The sequence below is a fragment of the Ambystoma mexicanum genome, chromosome 5q (genome assembly GCF_040938575.1).
Source record: "Ambystoma mexicanum isolate Mex_15411 chromosome 5q, UKY_AmexF1_1, whole genome shotgun sequence".
NCBI lineage: Eukaryota > Metazoa > Chordata > Amphibia > Caudata > Ambystomatidae > Ambystoma > Ambystoma mexicanum.
This window is the reverse complement of record NC_090933.1, coordinates 755,928,572-755,954,376: the sequence shown is the minus strand read 5'-3', so window position 1 is coordinate 755,954,376 and position 25,805 is coordinate 755,928,572. Positions and strand designations below refer to the sequence as shown.

Below are 25,805 nucleotides of genomic sequence, written 5' to 3'. Positions count from 1 at the left end.
ACTGCGAGAAGACCGGACAGCACAATCTGGATATTGGCCCTCGGGAGCCAGTTGAGAAGTATCCCGCCCGCGGTTGGCGAGTGTCCAGACGTGGTCCAGACGAGGGGAGGTAGCGAGCCGCTTGGAGGGGTGCGTGCAGTCGAGCGGCCCCGCATCAAGAGAACTTGGTGAGTATGTCACACCCAAAAAGCAATGTGAGATTGTGAGGGAGGGGGGAGGAGTTGTAATAAGGGCGGCGGGAGGTGTTATTAAGGTGTGTGGCGAAGAATTGATCAATTAGTGTTAATGGAGAAGTGAGTGGTAACGGGACAGGCACGAGAGCCGTCCGCTACCACGTCACGGAAGAAGGGTGGGTGGAGCCAGAAGGCACCACGTGCGGTTGCTCGTAGACACTTGTTGGCCTAGGTTGTGGCCACCTCTAAAGGGGTGTGTGTGTGTGGCTTTCCTACGAATTGGCGTTTTCGATCAATGAGTAGATGAGGATCCCAATTGATCGAGCAGTGAAACTCGATAGATAGATGACGTTTTCCTGTAGGAGGTAGCTAGATTGTTGTCAAGTACGGAAGATAATTGACTGGTTAAGCCCTCCCGGCTAGGGGCGTGTCACACGCGAAGCGACGCAGCGTGCACAGTCCGATTATAAGAGTGTATTGTTGGTTACCTTGTTCCGGGCGTAACAAGAGGACAGCTGTGGGGATAACGGGGACAAGCAGTTAAAACTTATTGTGCGCTCTCTTGAAGTGTAAAAGATCTTACCGGTAGTTGTTGAAAGAGGTTGATGACGTCACCCGTAGGGCCTTCATAGGACACCTTGACCACATCACGTTGTTGAAGGGTGGTGGGGAAGTAAACCGAGGACAAGGGCAAAAAAGGGAGGTGAGAGAAGTGGACGGGGAGGGAGGTGCGCGCAGAGACCGCCGGCCACCCCAAATACACGACAGGTGGAAAGGGGGAAGTGACCGTGCACGGAGAACGCTGGCACACTGAGTGAGGTGGAAGGAGGAGGGGAGGAGACAAAGTGGGACGGCTGTATAAGCACGTAACACAGGGCACGCAGCCGCAGGCGGCTTCGTGTGCCGTGGCCGCAGGGGGCCGTAACGGTATTAAGGAAGAAAACAAACACAGGAAAAAGACTGTATATTTGCAATTGTTATATTTGGCTGTTTTTCTTTTAGCGGACGGTCGAAAGTCCCCAAACTACGGGGCCAGGTAACGACAGCTGTACTGAAGGGAGCTAATAACACAGCACGGTAGGCCCAACTTGTACGAAGGTGCGTGCAAGGGAAGGGAAGGACAGCGAAGAACCCATCCCAAATATAGGACACGACGAGTGGGTAGCAGCGCAGGTGCTGTTAAAGTTGCGGGGGACATTAACAGGAGAAGAAAAAGAGGTGGTACGGAGAATGAACAAGGACGACGAGGGTAGCACTGGAATAAGAGGCGAGGAAGGTAACACGAGAGAAGGGGAGCTGTCACAAGAAGAGGAGGAGATGTTGGAGGAACGATTGGCTGAATTAAGGGATGAGCGGAATGCACTCATTAAACAGCTCGAGAAAGAGGCACGAGGAAGAAGGAGGGAAAGGAAGGAAAGTAGGGATGAGTTAGAGAGAATGAAGGAGCGAACTGAAGTAAGGAAGAGGGAAGCTGAGAAAATGAAGGCAATAGCAGAAAGGGTATCCCGAGCAGCACAGCGTGACAGGAAAAGAGAGGAAGAAGAGAAATAAAAGGAAATGGAACTATGGAAGAAGAAAATACTCTCTGAGAGCACCAGGAAATACGAAGAAGGTAAAGTAATAGAAAGTATATTGGAGAGAGAAAGGGAGAGATGGGAAGAGGAGAGAGGAAGAAAGGATATTAGAGAAGGTAAGTAATGAGGTGATGGAGGAATTGAAAAAGAAAAGAAGAAATAGGTGGTGAAATAGTGGAGAAGAGGGAAGAGGAAAGAAGAGAAAGGAAAGGGGGAGTGGGGTAAGAACATATGTACGTCGGTATGCAGAAGTAGCTACAACATCAGCGCAAAGGGGAGCAATTGGTAAAGGAGAACAGGAAGGAATGGATTTAATAGACTTAAAAACGGTGACAATCAGGGGGAAAAGGACAGATTGGGGGTTGTCGCTCCTGGATGAATTTTGCAGCGAAGAAGAAGAGAGAGTGGGGGGAGAAGGAAGAAGCGGCAGTAGGGAAAGCTTAGACAAATTGTACATCACGCGCACAAACAGGGAATCACCATGGGCATGCAGAAAGAAGGAAGAAGTGAAGGGAAGTGAGGAGCAAGAACGAGAAGTGGCGGGAGGGCAAACACGTGCAGTTACACCCGCATCGTTCCGCCCAACATGCCCACCCACACCCACTCCTGAACACACCCCATACGCCGGCAGGCTTAGAGACCTCCAGGGACGCAGGCAGTAAGAACGGACACACACACCTGCAGTAAATAAAGAAAGCAATAGGAGAAGGGGGAGAAATGAAGGAGAAGCTACAACAAGCAGCGGTAATATGGACATGGCAGATCTAGTTGACACAGAGGAAGAGGAGGAGTATACAGACTCCACCCCGCGACAACTGGGAGGACAGATGGGGCACAATTTAATGCCACTATTGGAGAGGGGAGGGGTTAGACCACAATACGTCCCTTGGAAGCATGCTGATAAGGAAAATATAAAGTGCCGGCTCCCATCACTAAGTGGAGGAGCAGGAAAATGGATATACGAGATGGAAAAACACACCGCAGGACAGAAACTAGCAGTAGGAGACGTGAAGGGCCTATTAATATCAATATTAGGGGATGCGGAAGACGACATCTGGAAGAGGGCAGGATTCCCCGGGGTTACAATAACGAACACATCACATGACGGGGTGCCATTTGCGAACTGTAGGCATGCCTTATGGCAAGCCCTGAGGGTACAGTATCCAGACACCTGAGATATAGGAGCAATTACATCACGCAAGATGCGTGAGAACGAAGATCCTGTTGATTATATCTAGGAGATTCAGGTGAAGTGGCGCATGGAAACTAGAGAGCAATGGGACAAGACACCGGCAATCTTTTACCACATACTAATACAAGGGCTTCCGGAGGCAGTACAAAAACAACTGAAGAAGATAGTGGGGATGGAAGCTAAGGCCTGGCCGGAAATACAATTAACAATAGTACACCATTGTAGGATGTGGCAAGAAAATATTAAACACAAGGAAGAAGATAGGAAAGCAGAAGAGGCAAAATTAGTGCAGAAAAAACTAAGTATACAATGGAAGGAGTACTAATAACTACACCAACAACAATGACGCCAAACCCCACGCAAGTAGTGGCTGCACAGGATCCCTCAACTACAAATAACACCAATACCACAACCACCACCACTTATAACACAACAGATGCCACCACCCCCACCATACACGGCTCCCATAGGAGGAGGGTATATGCTACCGGGAAATGGATATTATGACAAGATCAGGGGAAGGGGTGGAATGATGAGAGGGAGGGGATATGTCCAACCTGCACAACAGCAAGGGGGAGGATTTCGGAGTTACTACCCCAATGGGCAAAAAGGGTACCAAGACAATGCAGGGAGTTTCCCATGGCAGACCAGGGAACCACCTGTATGTTGGGTTTGTGGAATGTTAGGACACATGTCACGTACATGTAGAATGAGACCCTCCCACCAGCATGGGGGGAACAAGGACCACAAGGGCCTATGAGGGAGCAGCAAGGTTACCAACAACCGGAGGGAACACAACAGAGCGGCACACAGCAGCAATTAGCAACACAACAGTTGCAGACATACTCACCACTGCAGCAACAGGTGGCAATAACACAACACCACCAAGTACAACCAGTGCAACAGCTCATTCAAATACAGGACCATAAATTAACCCCCATCGATACACAGCTACAACAAACACAGTTGGGGAGGGTGACTATCTTGGGACACAACCCTTACACAGGAAGCGGTCAGTCACTGTACCCACAATAGGACAGCCCACAGACAAGGACTTCCCTCCCCCTATGGGATCCGTGTATGGTGGGGTGGTGGCATCTGTTGTGTTATAAGTAATGGCATAATTTGCTCCACACCAGGAATAAACATGCTTACTGCATGACAAATACTACACGCGTACTGTGGCCAGACAGTAGCTCGAGCTGAGCCTGTGGATGGCGAACTGTTCCAGTACGGAACAGACATGGCATTTGCATGGATGCCAGGAATAGAAGGAAAGATTTGGAGGAGACCAGCAGCATATTTGTTCAGGCCTGAGACACCAGCTAGTGAACCAGAGGGTAAGGTGATTTCGGTGAAAATCGACAGTATCATAGCAACTGCTGATTTCATCGAAGTACATTCCCAAGACAGGGAAGGGAGAGCATGGAGAGCAGTGATAGCCCTGGCTGGGGGATGCAGGCTCACCCAGGTGTCTGATGAAGAGCTCTTTTCAGAAGACAGGGGAGAAGGAGAGATGGTATTTATGATGAGTGTAGATATCTGGCTAACAGTGACATACAAGCAAGTGGCACAGAAAATGGCCATGGCACTCGAGGCACCTGCATCTACCCCAGTACCATTTTACGAGGAAGATATGGCTAAGGTTCCACCATCACTGTGTACCACCAGTCCCTATGACGTGGGCTGTATAAAGAGTATCGGAGGAGTAAAAATAAAGCTGAAAAAGGGTGCAATACTACCTAGAGTGAAGCAATACCCGCTATCAAAAGAGGCAGATGAGGGCATATACGAAACCATAACGGCCCTGATAAATAATGGCATATTGGTACAATCACCATGTAACACGGCCGTGTACCCAGTACGCAAGGCTAAAGGAGGGTCTTGGCGTTTTATCCAGGACCTCAGGCCCTTGAATCACATTGTAGAGGCAGAATACCACATAGCAGCAAACCCAGCCACAATACTATGTGGAATTCCGGCAGAGGCATCACTGTTCACCGTAATTGACCTCAAAAATGGCTTTTTCTCAATACCTCTGCACCCACATTCACAACACTTGACAATCTTCACATACAGGAACACAAAATGGAAACACACAAGGTTACCACAAGGGTACTGCGAGTCACCCTCGATTTTCAACAGAGTAAAGTAATACAGATGGATTTAGGGAACATTGAATTGGAAAGTATGGTGCTGCAATATGTTGACGATATAATAATTTGCAGCACAACTGAGGAGAGGTGCAGGGAGGACTCAGTAAAAATGCTGACAAGTGTTGGCTGAAAAGGGGTACAAGGTAGACAAGGAAAAGTTACAGTACTGTCAGGAACAGGTACTATACATTGACCAACTAATATCCCAGCACGGAAGAAAGATTGCACCACAAAGAGCACAAGCCATATCCAACACGCCACAACCACAAACGGTGAGGGAACTGCAGCAGTTCTTGGGCTTATGCAACTACTGTAGAGCATGGGTTTTTGACTACAGCTCATACATAGGACCCCTGCTCGAGGCATTGAAAGAAGCACACAAAGGGGACAAGACATTGGGATGGACAAGAGAAATGAAGGAGGCGTTTGATGAGTTGAAACATGCCATATCCACAGCTCCCGTACTAGCCACCCCAGATTACGAACGGCAATTTTTCATCTTCTCACATTGCGACTCAGGATAGCCTCAACGCCCACAACCGCAACAAGCTAAAGCCTTCCCCAAGAAGTAGCAGCAAGCAGACATGCGTCGCGTGGAGACTGCTAACTCGTCGACAGACGAATCCAGAGATGACGATGGTGACCCAGCGACGGATGCGGGAACTGGACGAACAAGAAGAAGGAGGAAAGTGTATTTGATCTCAGCACTTGAGCACAGAAGCACGGAGCCGACGAAGAGACATAGAAGATACAAATGCCTTGTGTCCATACAGGGACAGGAGACACAAATGACGATAGACACTGGAGAGTCAGTAAATGTAATGCCGTCAACAATGTTCCGGACACTGCATCCCCAACCTGGCCTCAGGCCAACCGACACACTCCTGTTTGCCTATGGATGCAAGATCCCACTACCAGTGGAAGAACGTTTCAGAACGACACTAAGCAGGGGTGACAGAGTCCTCCAATCAAAGATATACGTTGTCAATGCAGGAATTGAATGCCTACTTAGTGGGATGCATCGGAAGACCTAGGACTAATCCATTTCATCTGCGACGTCACAGATTCAACGGACATCTCCAACCTCCTGGGGAAGTACCCGGGCATCCACAATGGCATTGGATGTTTAAAAGGCAAACTCAAAAAGTTTCACATCGACCAGACGGTACAGCCCCGGGCGGAACGCCACAGAAGGACCCCATTTCATATGAGAAACCTGGTCGATAAGGAACTAGGAGAACTCAAAAAGGCTAGCATCATTGAGCAGGTCACAGGACCAATGCCCTGGGTCTCACCTATGGTGGTAACAAAGAAGCCGAAACAACCAGGGAAAGTAAGGATTTGCATTGACATGAGTCTACCAAATACAGCAATCAAAAGGGAGCGGCATATCACTCCCATGTTAGATGAGATCATTAAGGACCTCACAGGGTTGAAAGTGTTCTTGAAAATTGACCTGAACACTGGGTACCACCAGTTAAACTACACTGCGACTCAAGGTACATCACCACCTTCTCCACGCACCTGGGCCTACGCCGGTACAAGAGACTGAGTTTCGGCATCTGCTCGGCAGCAGAGGTATTCCAGCAGGCCATCCAGGAAGTAATACAGGGCATCCCAGGAGTGCTGAATGTCAGTGACGACATCCTCATCCACGCCAGTGACAGGCAGGAACACATGTGTCACCTCGAGTTGGTGCTCAGCAGGCTGGAGACCGCAGGTCTATCCATCCACCGGGACAAATGCGAGTTCCTGAAGGATGAAATAACATTTTTCGGTTACGTCTTCAACAGCACGGGAGTGTCGGCTGACCCACAAAAGGTTGTAGACATAAAGGAGGCCTCCCTCCGACAACACCCACAGGGACACACAGCTTCTTGTGAATGGCAACCTACAGCGGGAGGTTCATCCCCAACCTGGCAACAATGTCCGAGCCACTCAGGGAACCAACCAGATCGAACACCAAATGGGACTGGAGCCCTGACTTCCAGGAGGCATTCAAGCGGATCAAGACGTCCCTCTCAGCCGAAACAATGGCATATTATGACCCAACACTAACAACTGAACTGTATGTCGATGCCAGCCCTGTCGGCCTCAGGGCCATCCTCGTTCAAATATCTCAGAAAGGCGAGACAAAGCCCATCATATATACATCCCGTGCCCTCACACCAACTGAACAGCGGTACTCACACATCGAGAAGGAGGCCATAGCAGTGTTGTGGGGCTGCCGCCATTTCCACATCTACCTCGAACAATGAAAATTCAGGGCCTAAACAGATCACAAGTCACTCATCCCGATCTTCACGGGGTCATCGTCACACCCCCTGGCCAGAATTGGGAAGTGACTGCTCCACCTGCAGCAATATGAGTTTGAGTTGGTCTACCAAGCGGGCACGGACAATCCGGCGGACTTCCTATCCAGGCACCTGAGGGCTGCCACCCTAGGAGAAGTAAGTGTAGCAGAGGAGACAGAAGAGCACATATGCCAGATCATTCACACCATGAAGCCCAAGGCAGTCAGCATCGAAGACATCATGGAAGCCATGCACACTGACCCCTGTTGCGACTTGATCAAGAACACCATCATATCGGGCAAGTGGAAATCTTTCCTCCGCCATGTACACAACCGCAGGCCGGCAGCCAGAGACTTCCTCACTTGCATGTTCCCAGTACGACAGGATTTATCAGTCACCAGCGAAGGGTTGATCCTGGGGGGAGCCTGCATTGTGATCCCCAGCAGCATGCAGGACAGAATTGTGGCACTGGCACACAAAGGCCACCAGGGAATGGTCAGGACAAAAGCCAGTATTCAACAACAGGTGTGGTTCCCTCACATCGATACCAAAGTTGAGCAAATCATTGCATCCTGCTTCCCTTGCCAAATCACAGAAGCACTGCCAAACCCTGAACCTATACAGTCGGCAGAGCGTGGGTCGTCAAGATGGCACGCAATCAGTGTCAACTTTTTCACAGTTCAGGAAGAGACATACCTATTGGTGGCCATCAACGACCACTCAAGATACCAAGAAGTGGAGATTGTATCCTCAACAGCAGCGGAAACTGTGATACCGGCACTCGAGAAGATGTTCGCTACACATGGCCTGCCACAACGCATCAAGAGTGACAACGGACCGCCATTCTAGGGGACGGAGCTCAATACCTGGATGACTTGCACATCAAACATCACCATATCATGCCCAGGCGGCCACAGGCGAACGGCGATGTGGAGAGGTTCATGCGGACCATGAACAAGGTGCTACGAATATCCAGGGCCCAAACCAGCCATTGGAGAATAGATCTATACAGATTCCTATGGAACTATCGAGTGACGCCCCACAGCTCCACAGGTCTATCCCTGGCAGACCTCATGTATGGGACATTGGTAAACTCATCCATACCACATCACCCAAGCAGGGGCGTAGACACCTAAGACAGCGATCGTACTCAATGAAGGAGAGTAGCAGCAAACAAACACATGAGTGTCAGTAGGCACGCAAGTAGGTTGGGACACCAGGTTGGAGACCATGTCTTGGTGTTTTGCGAAACCCCACAAAGACCAAGCTTGAAACTTGGTATGACAGTGTACCCTGGACAGTGACTCGAATGGAAGGAACGATGGTGACATCAGCACGAGTGCACCAGTCGACCACCAGGAATGCTTTGTGGTTCAAGAGGGTGCCCTGACAAATGTGGACTGATGGAGACAGGCAGTCCCAGGCCGAGGCAGAGCTGCCACCAGATGTTTCGAGCCACCGGAATGAGAGAGAGGCGACCCTGAGTCGAGAGCCCGAAGAACAACCTGAAGGATCTGACTAGGCGTCTCCAGAAGATGAAGGTGAGCCATAAGGGGGAACTGGCCCGGGGACAGCCCCTCAGTGAAGGCCTGGTCGGTATGACCTAAGGGCAGCCCCGAAGGCTCTGTAGAGGCTAAGAGACTATGGGCCTCATTACACGGTAGGCGGCATAGTTTACCGGTACCGGTAAGGGCACCGGTACCAGTAAAACCCTACCGCCTTACTACGAGTTCCCTTTGCGGGACCCAACTTTAACGGCTGATTTTACCAGCCGTTAAAGTAGGGTGCCGCAAAGGGACCTCGGAGCTAATTACGGTACCGCAATTTGCGGTACCGTAATTAGCACCTTCCCCATTCCTATTATGCCCTATGGGGGCAAAAATGGGAATGGGGAAGAGCCTTGGTGAATGGGGAATTACCGCCCCCGCTCACCTTGGAGTAGGGCGATAATTCTGCCATCCACCAAGGCGGACACGGTAAAATACTGGCGGCAACCATGGTGCTAATAGCGCCATGGTTACCGCCTACCGTGTAATGAGGCCCTATGAGTGGTAAAGTGACAAAGTGGAGAGTGCGGAACTGTGCTGGACTAGATTGCACAGCAAAGTTAGTCTGTTTGTTTGACGTAGTTATGTGTTTGCGTGTTTTTGTGTTTGGTTGGAAAAAAGGAGGAATGTTACGCAAGCCTCATGTCCCGCAGGCGCGGTGACATGAGGCACAAACGATAAAGGGCCCACCCTGCTGGAAGGCAGGCTGTTCCAGGCACGAGCCTGAGAGAGCGTGCAATGTATTTATTTCGCTCCTCGGCCAAGCTGGCTTGCACACCCCGATACTCTCTCCCTCCGCCGGCTGCACCGGCAGGTAGGGAGCTAACACCCACTATGCTCCAAATGTCTTATGGGTGTGTCCTAACACTCCTTTATAGACAAACACAATGAGCTAAAGAGATGTAGGTATGTTTGTTTGGCACCAGTTAGTTAGCCTGAGGAGAAAAATTGAGCTGCTCGTATATGTTAGTGTCACTCTAACCATGCGCTTGTAGGCTGCAAGCAGGAGCTTTGGTAGTTTACCGCTACATCAATCATAGAATTAACAATCCCAAAAACAATCCTGATAATTCTAATTTTTCTTTTATAAGGCCTTTAATACCAACGAGTGGTTTCTAAGCGCGGGATCGGGATTCAGACCTGCGTTGTGCTGCGTTCTCTTGCTTCCAAGAAAAACGCGTTACCCCTGAGCTATCCTTCCTCCTCGAAAATATGGGAAAATATGTGTTCCAATTATTCTCAAAGTCTTTACATTTAGTACTGACATAAGGGGGCATCATGAATGACCCCTGCACGAGAAACATTCCTGCAGAAAGGAAAAAATAAGGCAGGGTGGGCAACTGCACACCCACATTAACTATCAAATTGACGCCCAGTTATCTCATACATAACGTTCTCTGGTCCAAACGTTTGGAAAGCACATAACCATGTTAGATTCAATGCAGTCATTCGGATGCTATCAATTAGGTCACCTTGCATACAAATGATGATGTTTCGTAGGATTTCATTTTTGATGTCACATGAGGGCGCTTAGTTGACGCATTGTTGCAGGTTAATGTCGCGCTACCTGACAGCAGCATAACATGCACTGCTGTAGTAGACCCTGTGTCACTTCCATCTGCACTATCTTCCTTCCTGGGGGCCTCTCCAATGGAATCTCTGCATCTCTCACTCATGCTGCTCCATCATGTGCCCCCCCCCCCCATCTCTTGGCCCTGCGTCGCTGTCAGAACACTGCCTTACTGGGTGCTTTCATCCGTTGTGTTACTCATAAAATGCAGTATGTGTGTGTGCGCTTTCAACCAGGGTGGCATCTAGTGGCAGAATGGCGTGCCTTCAACAGATTTTCACTGACGCCCTTACCCTTCTAGTCAGATGGATAGATGTCCAGCCAGTTCAGAGTAACACATTAAACATTTAAACACGTATTTTAGAATCTTTCTTTCAAAAACCTAATGGCCGAAACCTAATGGAAAGATTTTGAAACTGCAACAGAGGACATTGCATACAGTGACTGTGCACATCAGGGAGCATTGTACACTTGACACTGCCCCGCAAAGGGATGTACACAATCCTTGCTGTGAGGTGCACTTTTGGATACTTGGACTAAGTAGCATTTATGGGTTATTTTGATCAAATGCTATTTTATTGGTCAGGGCTACAGTGCAAATGTTGGTGGTAAAGTGTGCCAGGTGACATGTGTCATTCGTCCTATGTGTTTTCATTGTGTTTTTTTAAACGTGCATTTGAGGAGAGCGCAAAAACACTGCACACAGAAAAAATCGAAAACCTAAAAAATGACAAGTGGAAGAAATAGCAGAAATGCAGTTCAACACAAGAAGCCCAATTTGCAGTATCCAGAGCAATTTGCATAATCTGAACCCATGTTTTAAGAAACTCTCTGTAAACCGAGAGGAACATTATTTAAAAGTACTTCATTAACACGAAATACTAGTAAAAGAAGGAGCAAAGGTATTGATTGGCAGTGATTGAAAACGCAACAGAGAATCTAAAAGGACTATTTTAAAAGTAAAGCAGGGACCCTGGCCCCAATCACATGTAGATTCCAAGTGCCAATCAGAATGAAGGTGCTAGAGCTATATGCTGACGAGGCACCGAAACATCCGATTTAGAAGCAAGAAATGGAGGCAGCGAATGGATTGGTAGAATGCGATCCCAACCAACCCAGCCCGCTATAACTTAGGAGATTTACACGAGGCGGTTTGTATTTTCTGAAAACTGTCTTGGGGATTTGCAAATGAACCCAGCACTTTCTGCCTGTTTACCAACCAGCCATGGGATTAGAAAGCATTCTGGATGCAATTTACAACCCAAACTGTTTCTCGAAGGAAGTGCGGCATGCTTTCAGGAGGATACCAGCAAACGGAGGCCGATTCCCTGCAGGGCTGAACGGCAGCGGAGCTGTTACTGCCATGCGGCTAAGTGATGAGCACAGCCCTCAGGGCTGGCACCGTGCCAAGGACGAGGCCTGGGCACAGACACAATCGTTCGCTGGCAGGACTTGCTGCCCCGTCTGGTTTGGGGAATATAAACAGAGCAATAACTATCGCTGGCTGGGATTTCTACAGCGAGGAAGACAAATGGACGATTAGCCACTCTGAGCGGCCCAATATAAACACGCTGCAACCGGGGTTCATAACGTTTCTGAAACGGGATACCCTGGCGGACTGTGAACATTCATGGCTAAACAATGCCCACAAACACTGGCAATTCAAATCCAAAGATTTTAGGCACCTAGCTGAGGACAAACAGTTTGCTCGCTTTGGTTTACTTAGCTGATCAATGTTTTGCAATTGGGATCAACAGATGATGGGCCCGATTCATGTGTTTTATAATGGCGCGATCCCATTGGAACACGTTCCATGAATCAGGCCCTACTGCATCAACCAATAAAAAACTACGATGAGATAATCACACTGTGAAGAGGTGTAGTGGCAAGGAATCAAGAGGGAACATCCTATCTTAAAAAAAAACCAAAAGAACGTGCGCTTAACTAGATGAATGTTCGAGGTGTGGGCCACCTTTTCTGGGAGATAAGAACATTGTTCAACGATTTTTTTCTCACAAATACAAGTATTGTGGAAATGTGGTGTTGCCATTGACTTCCATGTAGAAGCACATGAACTGAGCATAGCATGCATAGGTTTAGACCAGTGGTGTGCAAACTTTTTTATGCTGAGCCCCCCCTTGAGTAAACAGTTACCGAGCACCTCTTGAGTACAACTATTGTTGCTGGGCCCCCAAGATGCCATATCTGCTATATTTTCTATTATAAACCATCACCATAATCCCTTTTTAAAGAGCCTCACCTCCCCGCCCCCACACTTTCCGGACCTCTTTTGGGCCACCCTAGGGTAGCCAGCCCCACAGTTTGAAGACCACTGCTTTAGACTGATGTACCTTGGGCAGAGTGCAACTAAATTGTTTACTTTGATGGGTCTTCTTTTGAAAGTGCAAACATTTAAATTCCTATACAATGCCATCACTTACAATGGGATAGCCTGAAATGGGATAAACAGTGGCGTCAGCTGCATAGACCAGGTGATCCAGGCGACCGTGCGATTGGCAGATTTGGTAGGTTGTCTTTAAGTACAGAATGGAAGACTGGAGGAGCGAGATAAGATGGATGTGAATGCAGAGAGCAGCCCACAGATGGGAGAGAGCAGGTTGAACCAGCAGGCATGAAATGAGACACATAGAAGGAGACAATACAGCTAAGACACAAAGGGGAGCATGAGGACAGCATCAGGAGAGAGCCTGAAGAGGGCTAACATAACTGCTCATTCTGCTGTAAGGACCATACCGCCTCTTAAAATAAAAGGACTGACTTACCAGGACCTTCACACTATCTTGGCCTAATTACTTCCACATAATACATTTTCAAGGTTTCAACACATGCAATCCATAAAAATGAATGGAAACCACGCAGCTAGTCAGTCGCTCACAGACTGTACCCCATGGGAGTTTACCATAAACGTGTAAAGGTTCAACGTAGTAGGCATCAATTCCATAGTGTCTGACAAGCATAATGCTTAAGGTGAAATCAAGATTCCAAACCAAAATCTTGATTGTGCGTAGTCAAATGAGTCATTTCTTTTAACAGAAAAGGAGTCCAGCTGTTGCCTCTGCATGTCAAGAGCTCATGTGCCAATGCATTACGGAATAAACAACTACTTTGTCAGGGCTGAGCCCTACATGTAATTGCAATAAATCATCAAATAATCATATGCAAATTCCACACAATTGTATCCGTGTAAAGTATCAATATAGTAGAAAAATGCAATCAATACAATGTGAAATAAAGAAAAGAAAAAAAGGTACATACCACGTTTTCAGTGCGCAGAGATGTGGAGAAAATAAAATGAAATAGAGAAAATGACAAAAGATGTAAAAATATGCTAATGTGCAGTGCTGTACACCAATGAGTTGCGACTCAAAAATAAATGGCAGCTTAGTCTTGTGACCAATTGGTCAACTCTAAATAGAGAGAGATGTGTATTTTCTTGATTCACCATTCGAGAAATGGATGAGACACAGGCACATTAGTAAAATGTATGACTGATGTTAATTGACTGTACCCATAGCTGTGCACAGGGCCAACGCGTACCTGCATAAAATGTAAAGACAAACTGAATCAGAAGAGCGCGCGCAAGGGCACGTTGTCAGTTGTAATTATCTCTAATGTGGGACAGTTTCATCATTCTGAAAATGAATAGGACACAGGTCTTACTACCTTACAGTGTAAATCAAATGATGTGTAGTAGTGCACACCGCGGTGAGCCGAGCAGCCGCTTACTTGTGATCAGTACCGGTCCGATTAGAGATTGCAGAACGTGCGTGAGGGCGCGCTGGAAAAGGGTTGCTATGTGTTGAGATGGATTTCTGAACTCTGACCTGGTGGGCAGAGGTTCAGGAGGCCAGCCTAGTTTCTTGGAACAGGGTAATGTTCTGGACAAGCCAGACCAATCAAGGTAGCTTGGCGGCGGTCAAGACTAGGTCTCAGGAGGGGTGAGGGTGACTGAAAGACCTCAATGAGCACACAGTGCAAAGGACACTTACAAATCACTCCCCAATATATATTAAAAATACAAATACATTTATTTCAAGGCCTTTGAGTTTCAACACACAAATCAAATAACAGTAATACTTTTAAGCCAGCACAATCCTATCTAAATAAATATATACAAGACCAATGGGGTCTAAAGGGTTAATGCACGAAATGGGTCCACAGCCTAAAAAGGGAAGGAAACAGGCAGTGCAAATCATCTTTAGTCCCTTCTGCATCCAACACACTCCTGCAGTCCAATCTCTAAGGAGAGTGGAGCCTATTGCTCAAATGTACTTGCACTGCTGGCACACGTGATAGTTCAAATGGGCAAAACAGGGCCTCTTTAAGGCTCTGTAGCAGCTCAGGAAGGTGGATGAAGTGATGAAGAATAGGTTCCCACTATTTGAGGAGGGCCTCCACTTGAGGACAGAGTCGATTCCAAGAGTTGAGAATAGTTCGCTAGTTCGTACTAGTAGTGGAAAGGAGAGGGGCCGTTAGGGGCCACTTGTGCATAAAAATGGATGGACGCACTAGGGTCCACCGGTTTGGGTTGCGATTACTCACCGATTCCCGGCACACTCCGGACCAGACTTCAGAAGTCGAGTCCACTTCGGTTGCAGGTTCCAGTGTGGCAATTTGACGGCTCTGCGGTTTCCAGCGACAAAGATACAGTGATGATCCCCAAACAGGACAGTGGCGATTTCTCCGCTCCTGGTGGATGGACCAGGCCAGTTTCACTGCAGCAGGCTTCAGGGGCAAGATCGGCACAAATGCAGCACATCTGCAAAGTTCTCACCTGGGCGACATGGTAACCATGTATACTCCGGTTCGGGCGCCCTCACTTTACTCCAGACCTGGGGGCGCCAAGTGCACGAAATTCAGTGTGAGAGTGCCGTGAACACAGAGCTAGTGACTTACCAAGTTTCGAGGGCCTCCTCGAAATGGCAGTGGCATCAGGACAAAGAGCCTGCGTAAGCTGGTCAGCCCACAGACACTTCCGAGAGAGCTTACTTGCAGGGTTTGATGAAGGTGCCGAGAATAGATGGTCCCACTATTCCAATAGTTTGAAGCGTCTTCGCAGAACTTCTAGGACAACCAGATGCAGAGGGTCCCACGGGACGACAGCAGGACTGGGTGCCAAACCTTCCAGCGGGTCACTCGCGGTTCCTAGACTTGGCTTCTTAGTTTCAGGATGCTTGGATGCTATCCTAGGTTCAGTGAGAACTCAAGAGATCGACCTAGTATGGGTGTTTGGAGCCTTCTCTTATCGAGAATCTCCTTCGTGCCAAAACAAAGAGGACCCAATGGGAGATCTGCTCACATACAGGCACACCAGACGTGGACCAATCATGGACCACAGTGGTCCCAGTCATTCACAGCACACCAGACTCTCTGGCACCCAGGATGTGGATTGCAACTAGACAGTCCAGTCCACATCCTGGGAGAGCACACACAAGGCATGGAGAAGCCCCCGAAAGTTTGGCGCTTTGCGGGAAAATGAATGCCCAAAAAAGGACAGACCCGTGTCAGCTCAACCTGGGGAAGGTGAAGGGGCAAGATGGCCAAAGGAGAGGACAAAGAACCTCGTGGCATGGCCATTTTGGAGCCAGGCCACCTTTCTGTGCCAAACGCGGAAAACACGGTTTACATGGCGAGAAAGGATTAAAAATACATGAAAAGATAAGCTGCCACCAGCCCTGTCCCAGGCACATCTGCACTTCTCCTAAAAAATCCTTCGAGGGTGTCTAGGGCCTTTGGAAATGACAGTAAGACCCAACCACACTGTACTATAAAAAGGTACATTGTGCACTTGTAACATGTTGCAGAAAAGTTGCAACATTGGAAAGGACTAAGGGAAACAAAGTCTCCCAGTACTGACTGTCTTTAAGGGCATGTTAGTTTCCCCCATAACAAAAAGAGCGAAAAGTCCAGGGGAGTACAGCTAAAGTAAGACTGTGCTCCACTGGCAAAGTCAGACTATGGTGTTTAAAGAGCAGCAAAAAGTTGGGAAGTACACAACTGGAGGGAAAACTTCACATATATGGGAATCTTTCCTAACACTATGGTGACTGAAAGGACACCGAGGCACGGCACACCAGTGGGTGTGTATCCGCCCCCGGTGCCTCGCGTCCCAACCCCTCCACGAATGGAGAAATCGGGTTGCGTCAGCTCGCTGAGTGAAAGTCTATATAAAAAAAGTAAACAGTAAAACTGATGGGATTGTTATCACAAGTATTAATACATGTACTGTGTTAATGGGGTTAACTCGGACGTGGCTGCTAATAGAAAGTAACCAATGCGCTCGTGTGATGCGGCGCACCTCAACTGAAGGCTACGCCCCTCAGGAAGGGAATTGCAGCGTATCCATGGCAACAGAATGTTGCCCTGGAGCCATAAGGTGACAAATGAAGTGAGAGGAAAAGGCAACTGAAGGTGTAAAGTCTTGCATAAGTGTAATGCAAATGTGAAAAATCACACAATATGCTACCTCGAAAATAGACGCAAGGAATGCGTTAGCCCCGCCGAATTTATTGCTTTAATGGCGTGCCTGCCGCAAAAGTCAAGGACCATGGTAATAGAGAGTCATCAAAAGTATGTAAGTATGTGCATTACCGACACAGTATTGGGTTATAAAAAGTGTCAATACTTCTGATCTGTAAAGCACAACGTGCTGATATGAATAAAGTGAAAACAGAGTAAATAACGTAATTGTGTTTGGGAACTATGCAATATCTCTACATTCAAAAATGGGAGAAAAACCACTGCGCTTAGTAGAATCGCACCAATGATATTCACAAGGATACAACGACCCACACAGTTTGCTGCCAGTGTGCTGTCCTGCTTATGGAGTCGAATCAGTTTGAAAACTGCAAGGATAAATGTTCAAACCATTAGGTGTAGTACCACATGCTGCAAGTTAAAATGTTAAAGGATGAATGGAACAAGGTTGGAAAAATCAATAAACTGAAGGATAAAAGTATTAAAATATCAACATAGGGTTACTGTGAAGCATAATGTAAGTCTGTGAATCAGATTTCTTCGTTCATCCCATGCGGGGCGAGTGGCCCCAGGTGGTCTATCCAAAAGGTTTCTCTCCTATCCAGTTTGAGGTTAATGTCCTCATGGGGATTATTCGTACACATAGAATTTGGAACCTTATTTGGGATACATTGTGTCTCTTTTCAATCCAGTGTCTGGCCACTGACGAATTCATGTTGGAGTTCCTAATGCATGATCTGTGCTCATTCCATCTAGTTTTAGCAGTGCGTTTTCAATTTCCCTATGGGCATTTAATGGTGTAAATGATGATGCTGCTGTCACATGTCCCATAGCTTTTAAGTTTGATTTTCTCGCCTCTGCGGTGATGATTTATTGTGTTGCCCTTATGCATAAATCCACAGTTAGTACAAATGCAGACAAGGAAAAGTAATGGTCCATTTGGTGATAGGTTCCTTGATGGGTGGTTTTGTCGAGACTATTTCATCCCTAAGGTTTCTGCTCCTCTGATAAGCAAATATCGGTGGTACCTTGAACAAATTTTGTACTCTGATGTCATATGTGAGAATTTGCCAGTTCTTTTTAATAATATTTTTAATGCAATGTCTTTGCAACGAGAACTTGGAGACATAAACCAATGGAGATGTACTTTTGGAGACAAGTGTGCAAGAGGCACAGCAAGACAAAAAGAGAGTGCAAGTGTGCACAATAGAGAAGAAGGCGTGCAGGAGGCATGGTGAAGGGGAAAATAACAGAGTGAAAGTGGCACTGAAGAGATATGCTGCCACAAGAAAGGTACAAAGAGCAAGGAGAGGGATTGTAGGTCAGAGTGGCCGCACCAGGGAGGAGCAAAAAGCCCAATGTACTCGAAAGTCTCTGATACTACCCCATGTAAGAACTGTACAGTGAAAGGCACATCCTGAGTAGGAGAACTTGGTTTGTTTAAAGATGAAAGGGGCCAAAGAATGGAGAAAGGAACCCTTAGATGCCTGACCAGAAATCTGTATTTTTGTTGTTGTTTGGAACTGGAAGAGTCCGAGCTTGGGGACGCGAACCCCAAGGATATTGTGCACTTTGTTGATTTGCTGCAAGGGCTCCCCTTTTGAAGTGATGGGTGACACTCTAGAATTATATCAGATGAAGCAAACAAAAGGTGCACCAATCAGAGCGTGGGGACAAAATGTTAGAAACTTGTTGTTTCCCTATGCTTTTTCCAACTGGAAAAGGACATGGATAGGATGATCGGAAAGTTCCAATTTTTTCTTCAGAATATCATTGTACACAAATGTATAGTGAAGATTCCAGATTCTGCACCAATATTGAATAAATGTTTAATTGACTGTATGAAGATGAAATTTCAACACTGTGCTTTCATATACTTCAGACAGGAAATAGATTTCAAAATGTTTCTGCAAATGAGATGCTGCAAAAGGTGAAACAAAAGAATGAAGTTCTAGAAGGGAAAACCATCAATATCCTTGCCACCTTGAGAGGAACTAAGGAATATAAGCACCCGGCAGGGGGGAGCCAGACAATCAGGTGGCTAGGAACGCAGTCTTGAACCGTCAGTGTAAGCCCGCATTCCAAACCACCTGATGGCCAGCTCCTCCCCCCGCCATCTTCCCCACACACCCCTCAACCCCCTTTTTATATTTTTAACCCCCCAGCCCCCAACTTACCTTATTGCGGCTATGGTGGCACACACCACCGCAGCCACACCTTCCTCTCTGCTCTGAACGGCCACCATGGGATGGGAAGAGGGGCTTTATATGGCGCCCCTGCCTTCTCTTTCCATGGCGGCCATGTTGGTAAAGATCTTTTCTGCCTACATCCCAGGTTGCTGCCGGATCAAGTGTTAACGGCCCAGGTCCACATTTAAACGCCCTTGCTTCGCTCAGGTTTTGAACTCGGGCCCCAGCCGTTAACACCCGATCCGGCCCGCCGGGTTGGATGTTAATGCCACATTGGTATAGTAGACACTCTGATGTTAGATGCATGCTTTGAATCATGGGTCCTCCAACTTGTATTGTGACTAGATTTTGTATGGCTGGGATGATCTTGCAGAGAGGATTCGAGAAAGTAATCTAACTACAGAAGGAACAGTACACATGACAACAGCAAAATTGTGCGCCATGGACCCTGCTACTCTATCTATATTATTCCATCACCAATGTTTAGCAATGTGTAAGGGTGCAGAAGTAGACACGGGGGCTTATAGGTCATAGTTTCCAATCCTTTTGGTCGAATGCCAATGTTTTCGACCCTTTTGTTTTCGGGCCTATTGATTCGATCCTTTTGGCATTCGACCAAAAGGATTCAAAACTTTAACTGGACACCGACACGGGTGTTAGGCAGAAACCTGTGCAGTTCCCTCTGGGACCACTGCAAAAGATTTAGGACTACAGGTTTTTGGCAGTAAACCCACTTGGTAGCAGTCTGTACCACACAGATTCACTTGGTAGCTGTGGCTGAGCAGTCAGACTTCCCTCAAGAAGAGTTAGGCAGTATACAGAGTATTCACAATAGGTCAAGAGAACACAATAGAACAAGTAAACACTGACCAGGGCTTGGTGTAAAAGAGATATACATTTTTATTTAAAAACCACATCTAGAAAAACACACAGGTACTAATAGTAAGCAATTCAAAAACACGGTCACTAAAAGATATACACTCCCTTAAAAGAATATTAGACAAGTCTTAAGTAAAGCCCCACTTATTTTCAGACAGCGGTGAGCGCTTAACGCAGATGGCACTCTAATAATTTGTTTTAAAAGGGAGAGAAAAGCAGAGAATAAATTGAAACAGATCCCAACACTTTTTCACGAACACAACAAGGGAGGAAGGCAAACAAACACTAGGAATTCCGAGTCAGTAGGCCGGATCCGCTTAAGAGTCGATGATGTGTTTGTGGGCATGAACCTTTATTGAAAGGAAATCAAATGGAATTCCTATCTGTCCCTATAACTTCGAGGGGTTGCTCTGCCTCACACAATACTCAGGATACTGTCAGAATGTCTGTCAAAAGAAAAATAGTCCACCGTCCTATGTCCCAAACCTATTTCCGTCCCTCACACTTCAAAAGAAAACTATAACACTAGCTTCACCCTGATTCCAGATAGGTAGTCCCTTCCTTCGGGACGGGCTTTGGCTGTTCGTCACTATAGGGGAGATGATCTTCTGGTCATCACTAAGCCTTTTTATATATTGAGACAGTTAGGCAGCTCCTTACTGTTGGGGAGTCTACGTCGTTCCTCTAGTCATCACTAGATCTTTCGAGGTAGTTTTGCACAGATGGAGGAGTAGGTTTCTCTTCCTCCAATCTTCTTATCCAACTCTTTACAGTTCCACAAGAAGGGGGAAATATATTTCCTTTACTCCAATTATGTCTTAGACTCTCCTTTCATACCCCTAATTGTGTGTGCGGCTCGGCCAGAAAATAGATTTCTCCTCCCCTGGTCTTCTTTTGCCTCTTGTAAAAAGGGTATCCCTCTCTCTTCTTGGTACAACTTCTCAACTTGTTGGGGGCAAGGGGGCACAACCACCTTCCTCAGATTGATTATATCTTTCACTTAGGCCCAGTTCACTATCTTGCCAGGCACTGTTTTGCAAATGCAATTCTTTTATCATTTTAACATTCAAGTCAAGGACCCCCTTCTCAAGTTTATAATGTCTCTCAATCAGGCCCAGTTCAGTAGCCTGCCAGGCAAAGGTTGTGAAAATACAAGTCTTCAATTCTCTCAGTATTTGGGTTCCAGACCCCTCTCTCAGGTTTACAATGTCTCTCAATCAGGCCCGGTACACTAGCCTGCCAGGCAATGTTTGACCTATAAATTTCTCCATGTTTCTTCCAAGTACCAGTATGAGGAAGATGACAACTCTTGTACTCAGTTTGATTATTCTCATTAATTGGTTATAGCCCGGGGATCTTGCTTTTGCCCCAACTTGGTTTTATTCCACCCCTCCAGGTTTCACTAGGAATTTCACACTGTGCCTTTCTTTGTAGGGAACATTCCCATTCATTATTAAAGTTTGCTTTATAGTTTCTTCCAACCCCAGGGGTTTGCTCCTTACCCATGCTCTGTGGGCTGCTTCTCTCTCCGGTTCCCAGGTTCACAGAGCTTCTCTCGTTGGCTTTTAGTCTCTCCAGGCTTCTCTTGTTGGCTCTTGGCCCCTTGAGGCTTCTCTTGTTGGCTCTTGGCCCCTCGGGGCTTCTCTTGTTGGCTCCCCTAGGCTTCCCTCACTGGTTCTCGGCTTCTCTTTGCTTCTCTCGTCAGCTCTCTGCTTCTGCGAGACTCTCTCACATACTCTCAGCTTCTCTGGGGTTCTCTTGCCCCTTGAAGTTGTGTTGTGTCCCCACAGTCCTGGGTCCCTCACAGGTGCAGTGGTACCTGCACCAGCTCGCCGGCTCACCGCCGGGTACCTGCTTCTCCCGCTGTGGTTTGCGGGTGACAGCAGCCTGCTCCGCTGGGACGCGTAGATTGGCTGCTCAGCATCCCGGTCTCCTTAGGTCCCTGTTCTCCGCACGACAGCTCCCTGCAGGTTGTGGTTCCTCCAGAGAGGATCCGACAGCCAGAAAAGTCCTTCCTCTCCTTTCTATCTTTGGCCGGCTCTTGTGAAAGCTGGTATGCTTGCTTTGATTCTGTGAGGGGCTCTTCATTCCACTTTTCTTCTTCCTTGCGTCAGGATTTACAAAGCCATAATTTTCCTTACTCTTCCTCGTCACAGTATGGTTTTCCTCATACTCAAACAGTTCTACATTGCATAAAATAACTATTACCAGAATGAAAGAGTACAGAGGATGTGAATGTTGTGGCTTGGTTTTAACCTTGTGCACAGATGTGGTTCTGGGGTAGCGGGGTATTTGTCATTCAGTCTTCTCCCTCGATAGTCTTCCCCTCTCCCACAGAGGGATCCTCCTGATGAGTGCCATTCACAGGGGGCTATTAGGTAGCTGCCTCGCCTCCCTAGCCCCATGGGAAGGCACCCGTCAAGTCAGAAGTGATGAGACAGAGGGATTTGTCACAAATGTTACATTGTATATGTAATTAAAAAAAAGGTCCACTAGGAACTGTGGAACATTAATTTTCGAGGAAAGGTACCAGGCACGTGGAGCTCCACATATACAAATGCTTTTATGTATTAAAGGTGCTCCTCACGACTTCCAAGATGGCCGCCGGGACAGAGCTCTCTCCCCGCCCGGGCCGCCACTGAAACCACAATAAAGCAGGACAAAACATCGGAATGACCACAAACCTACCCGTGGTATAAAGGACACCACCCAGCAGGCGAGAGTCGACCTCACACAAGCGAGGACCCGGAGACGCGGGGCCACCGAAGCGGAGCAACGCGGCCGCCCCTCCCCCTCCGGAGCCAGCCACAACCCTCGCCGAAAGCAGGGAACCAGCAGGAGACACAGGCGGCTGCGATGACATCCCAAATGCCGTGAAGCTCCCCGGCAGCGAGAAGCGGCCCCCACCTTTGGGGCACATCTGCCCCCCCACTGAGGAGACGAGCAGCGGAGGTGCGGAGGAGACACCATTGGAGTGCGAGGCCCCACTCTGAGGAGGAGAGGAGCCGCGACCCCAATATCACGCTGCACGCCATCGGTCACCTGGAGGCGCCTAAGGTGAGCGCCCCCCCTCCAACATCAGTGAACTCCGGGGGACACCCACACAAACCCCACCGCACAGAGGCCTAAAGCGGGTCCGAGAAGAGTGGGGGAGGGGCAGAGGCGGAACCAAGGAAGACCTCGCCACAGACAAAACCCCCCCCGGTGGCAACCACCTCTCACAGGAAGACCAACAGCCCCCCCCAACAACCCACACAGCAAGGGGGAACCACGTAAGGGCAACAACTCGGGGACAACCCCCAGAGCCCTCCATAGCATACCACGTCTCACAGTAACCACAGGAGATCAATAAACTACAGGGAAGGCATGTCGAAAGCTAAGGGGAAAGGCAACTAGGCACACCCAAACTCACAGCCAACCAAACAAGATGCAAACCTAGTACAAATGTGGTCGGCAGAACCTCAAGTCCATACAAGAGGTATGGCTCGGGAAGACTCCCCAGAAGATCGCAACCACTCCAATGCTACCCCAATACCTCCATCAAGGGAGGATATGCACTCATGGTTCGCGGAGCTACAGGATAAGTTCATGACCACGGTCCAGGACCAGTTTACCTCAATGAGAAACTAAATGAAACAGATGGTCCAAGAAGTTAAGAGGGATGTAGCCAAACTGGAAGAGAGGACCAACACGGTGGAGCGAATCACCCAAAATCTAGAAGAAGAAACACGCCAATACAGCGAGACTCAGGAACACTTGGTGCGATTAACCCACAACCTAGAGATCCAGTGCAAAGACCTAGAAAATCGCTCCGGGAGGTCCAACATCCGAATCAAGAACATCACGGAGTCGGTACTCGACAAAGACCTTAAAAACGCAGTCCAGGAAGTGTTCAGAGACATTCTGGAAGAACAGGAAGCAGACTCCATAGGGATCGACAGGGTCCACAGAGTGGGACCAAAAAGAACAGGGGCGCCCAGAGAAAGACCAAGAGATGTCCTAGCAGCACTCTCATCATACCCACAAAAGGAACAAATCCTGAAGAGGGCGAGACAACTGGAGCACATCGGGATGAATGGGACGGACATCCACCTGTACCAAGATCTGGCCTCGGTGACACTACAAAAAAGGAGAGATATGGCACCGCTAATTAAGGAACTAGTGGCGAAGGAAATACGATACAAATGGACATTCCGATTCGGCCTCCTATTCACCTGGGAAGGCAAGCAAAGAAGAGTGACAGCATGCGTAGAAGGTCTACAAGTAATGGACATACAAACAGAGGAACCGAGGGGAATGCCCAACAGAACAAGCGGGGGATACCACAAAAGACTGAGAGGATGGGAAGAGATACGGCAAAAGAAGAAACAAAATGGGTAAATAGGTAAACATAGAAATTGTCCAAAGAAAACACAAACCGGCGGCCCGGGAAGGAGCCCTTGGAACTGAAACTCAGGAAGGTTTGAGGCAATGCGGGGAATAGGATCCCCCGCGAAGTTAAAACCGAGCGCATTGAGGGCCGGGAGCGATAGGCTCAACGCCCTAGCAACCTTAAGTACCCGGCCCTCCTCGGGAAGTTATTCGTTTCAAAGTTTGAAGTTGGGGGGACAGAGCGGGAGGAGGAGGAGGGAAAAGTACCGGAAGATGCAAAGATCTCACTGCACAGGGAAACATGAAATACACAACGCGAGAATACAAAATGGGGAAATTTAGAATCCTAACATACAACATAAGAGGCCTGAACTCCCCGATAAAGAGGAAGAAAGTAGAGTCCATGCTGAAGAGAGAGAAGGCGCGCATTCTCCTACTCCTAGAAACTCACATTAAAGCCCAGGACAAACAGAAAATACATCTCAAGGGATACCGGATATGGGCACAATCTAATGCCAAAGAAAAAAAAAAAAAGCAGGGGTCCTGATAGCAATAAAAGGAGCGAATGTAATCCTAACGGACAGACTAACAGATAAGGAAGGGAGGCTCGCGAACGTTAATGTTCAGCTCGACGGATGCCGTCTGACTCTGGTCTCCATATACGCACCCAACACGGGTCAAGATGGCTTCATTCGAGATGCTCTAGAGAAGCTCGAGGGCTTTGCGAAAGGAGAAGTCATTATGGGAGGAGACCTAAACCTCGCCTGGCATCCACAAACAGATAGGAGTACGGGGAGTCCCATCACCCAGGGTGCCCCTTCCAAACTTCTCAAACAAAAGATGGACCAATTGGCACTCTGCGATGTATGGAGGCAACAAAAGGGCCTGCAGAAAGGCTTCACGTACTTCTCGCACGTTTATAATACAATGTCAAGGATTGACTACTTCTGGGTATCGGTAGGCCTCATGGGGAAAATCCAAGATATAGAAACGGGATCGATCTCTCTCTCAGATCACGCTCCACTTTGGCTAGAAATAACGACCCCAGAAAAGGGGGGTGGGCTGTGGCGTTGGAGGCTCCCACAGGATATTCTCCTGGACCCAGTACTGGGGGAAACGATTAGGGACAAGATAACTGAATATTTTACACAATACGACACAGGCGAGGTCCCACTAGGCACGGTCTGGGAGGCATTCAAAGCGGTAACCCACGGACACTTCATAGCACTAAAAGCCACTAAAGAAAATCAGAGACACCGCTGGGAAAAAACTGGAAAATAAATAATGGACACACAAGAAGTACTTATATCCCACCCCTCCAGAACCCTAAAGAAGGCCATAAAACATACACAGGGACAACTA

At 47.9% G+C, this 25,805-nt stretch overlaps 1 protein-coding gene across 3 annotated transcripts in view; it reads right to left on the bottom strand.

The window, feature by feature from the left end:
- LOC138497642 (polyamine-modulated factor 1-binding protein 1-like) overlaps positions 1 to 25,805 on the bottom strand; it is a 2,990,269-nt gene that overhangs the window by 1,337,016 nt on the left and 1,627,448 nt on the right. The window contains exon 29 of one of the 3 annotated variants that reach the window (XM_069621239.1): positions 13,397 to 13,648. The exons of the other annotated variants lie outside the window; for them this stretch is intronic. Within the exon in view, the coding sequence (XP_069477340.1) occupies positions 13,628 to 13,648 (21 nt within the window). The 3' untranslated portion in view covers positions 13,397 to 13,627. Of the gene's footprint in view, positions 1 to 13,396; positions 13,649 to 25,805 lie in introns of those variants that run through there. 3 annotated transcript variants of the gene reach the window in all.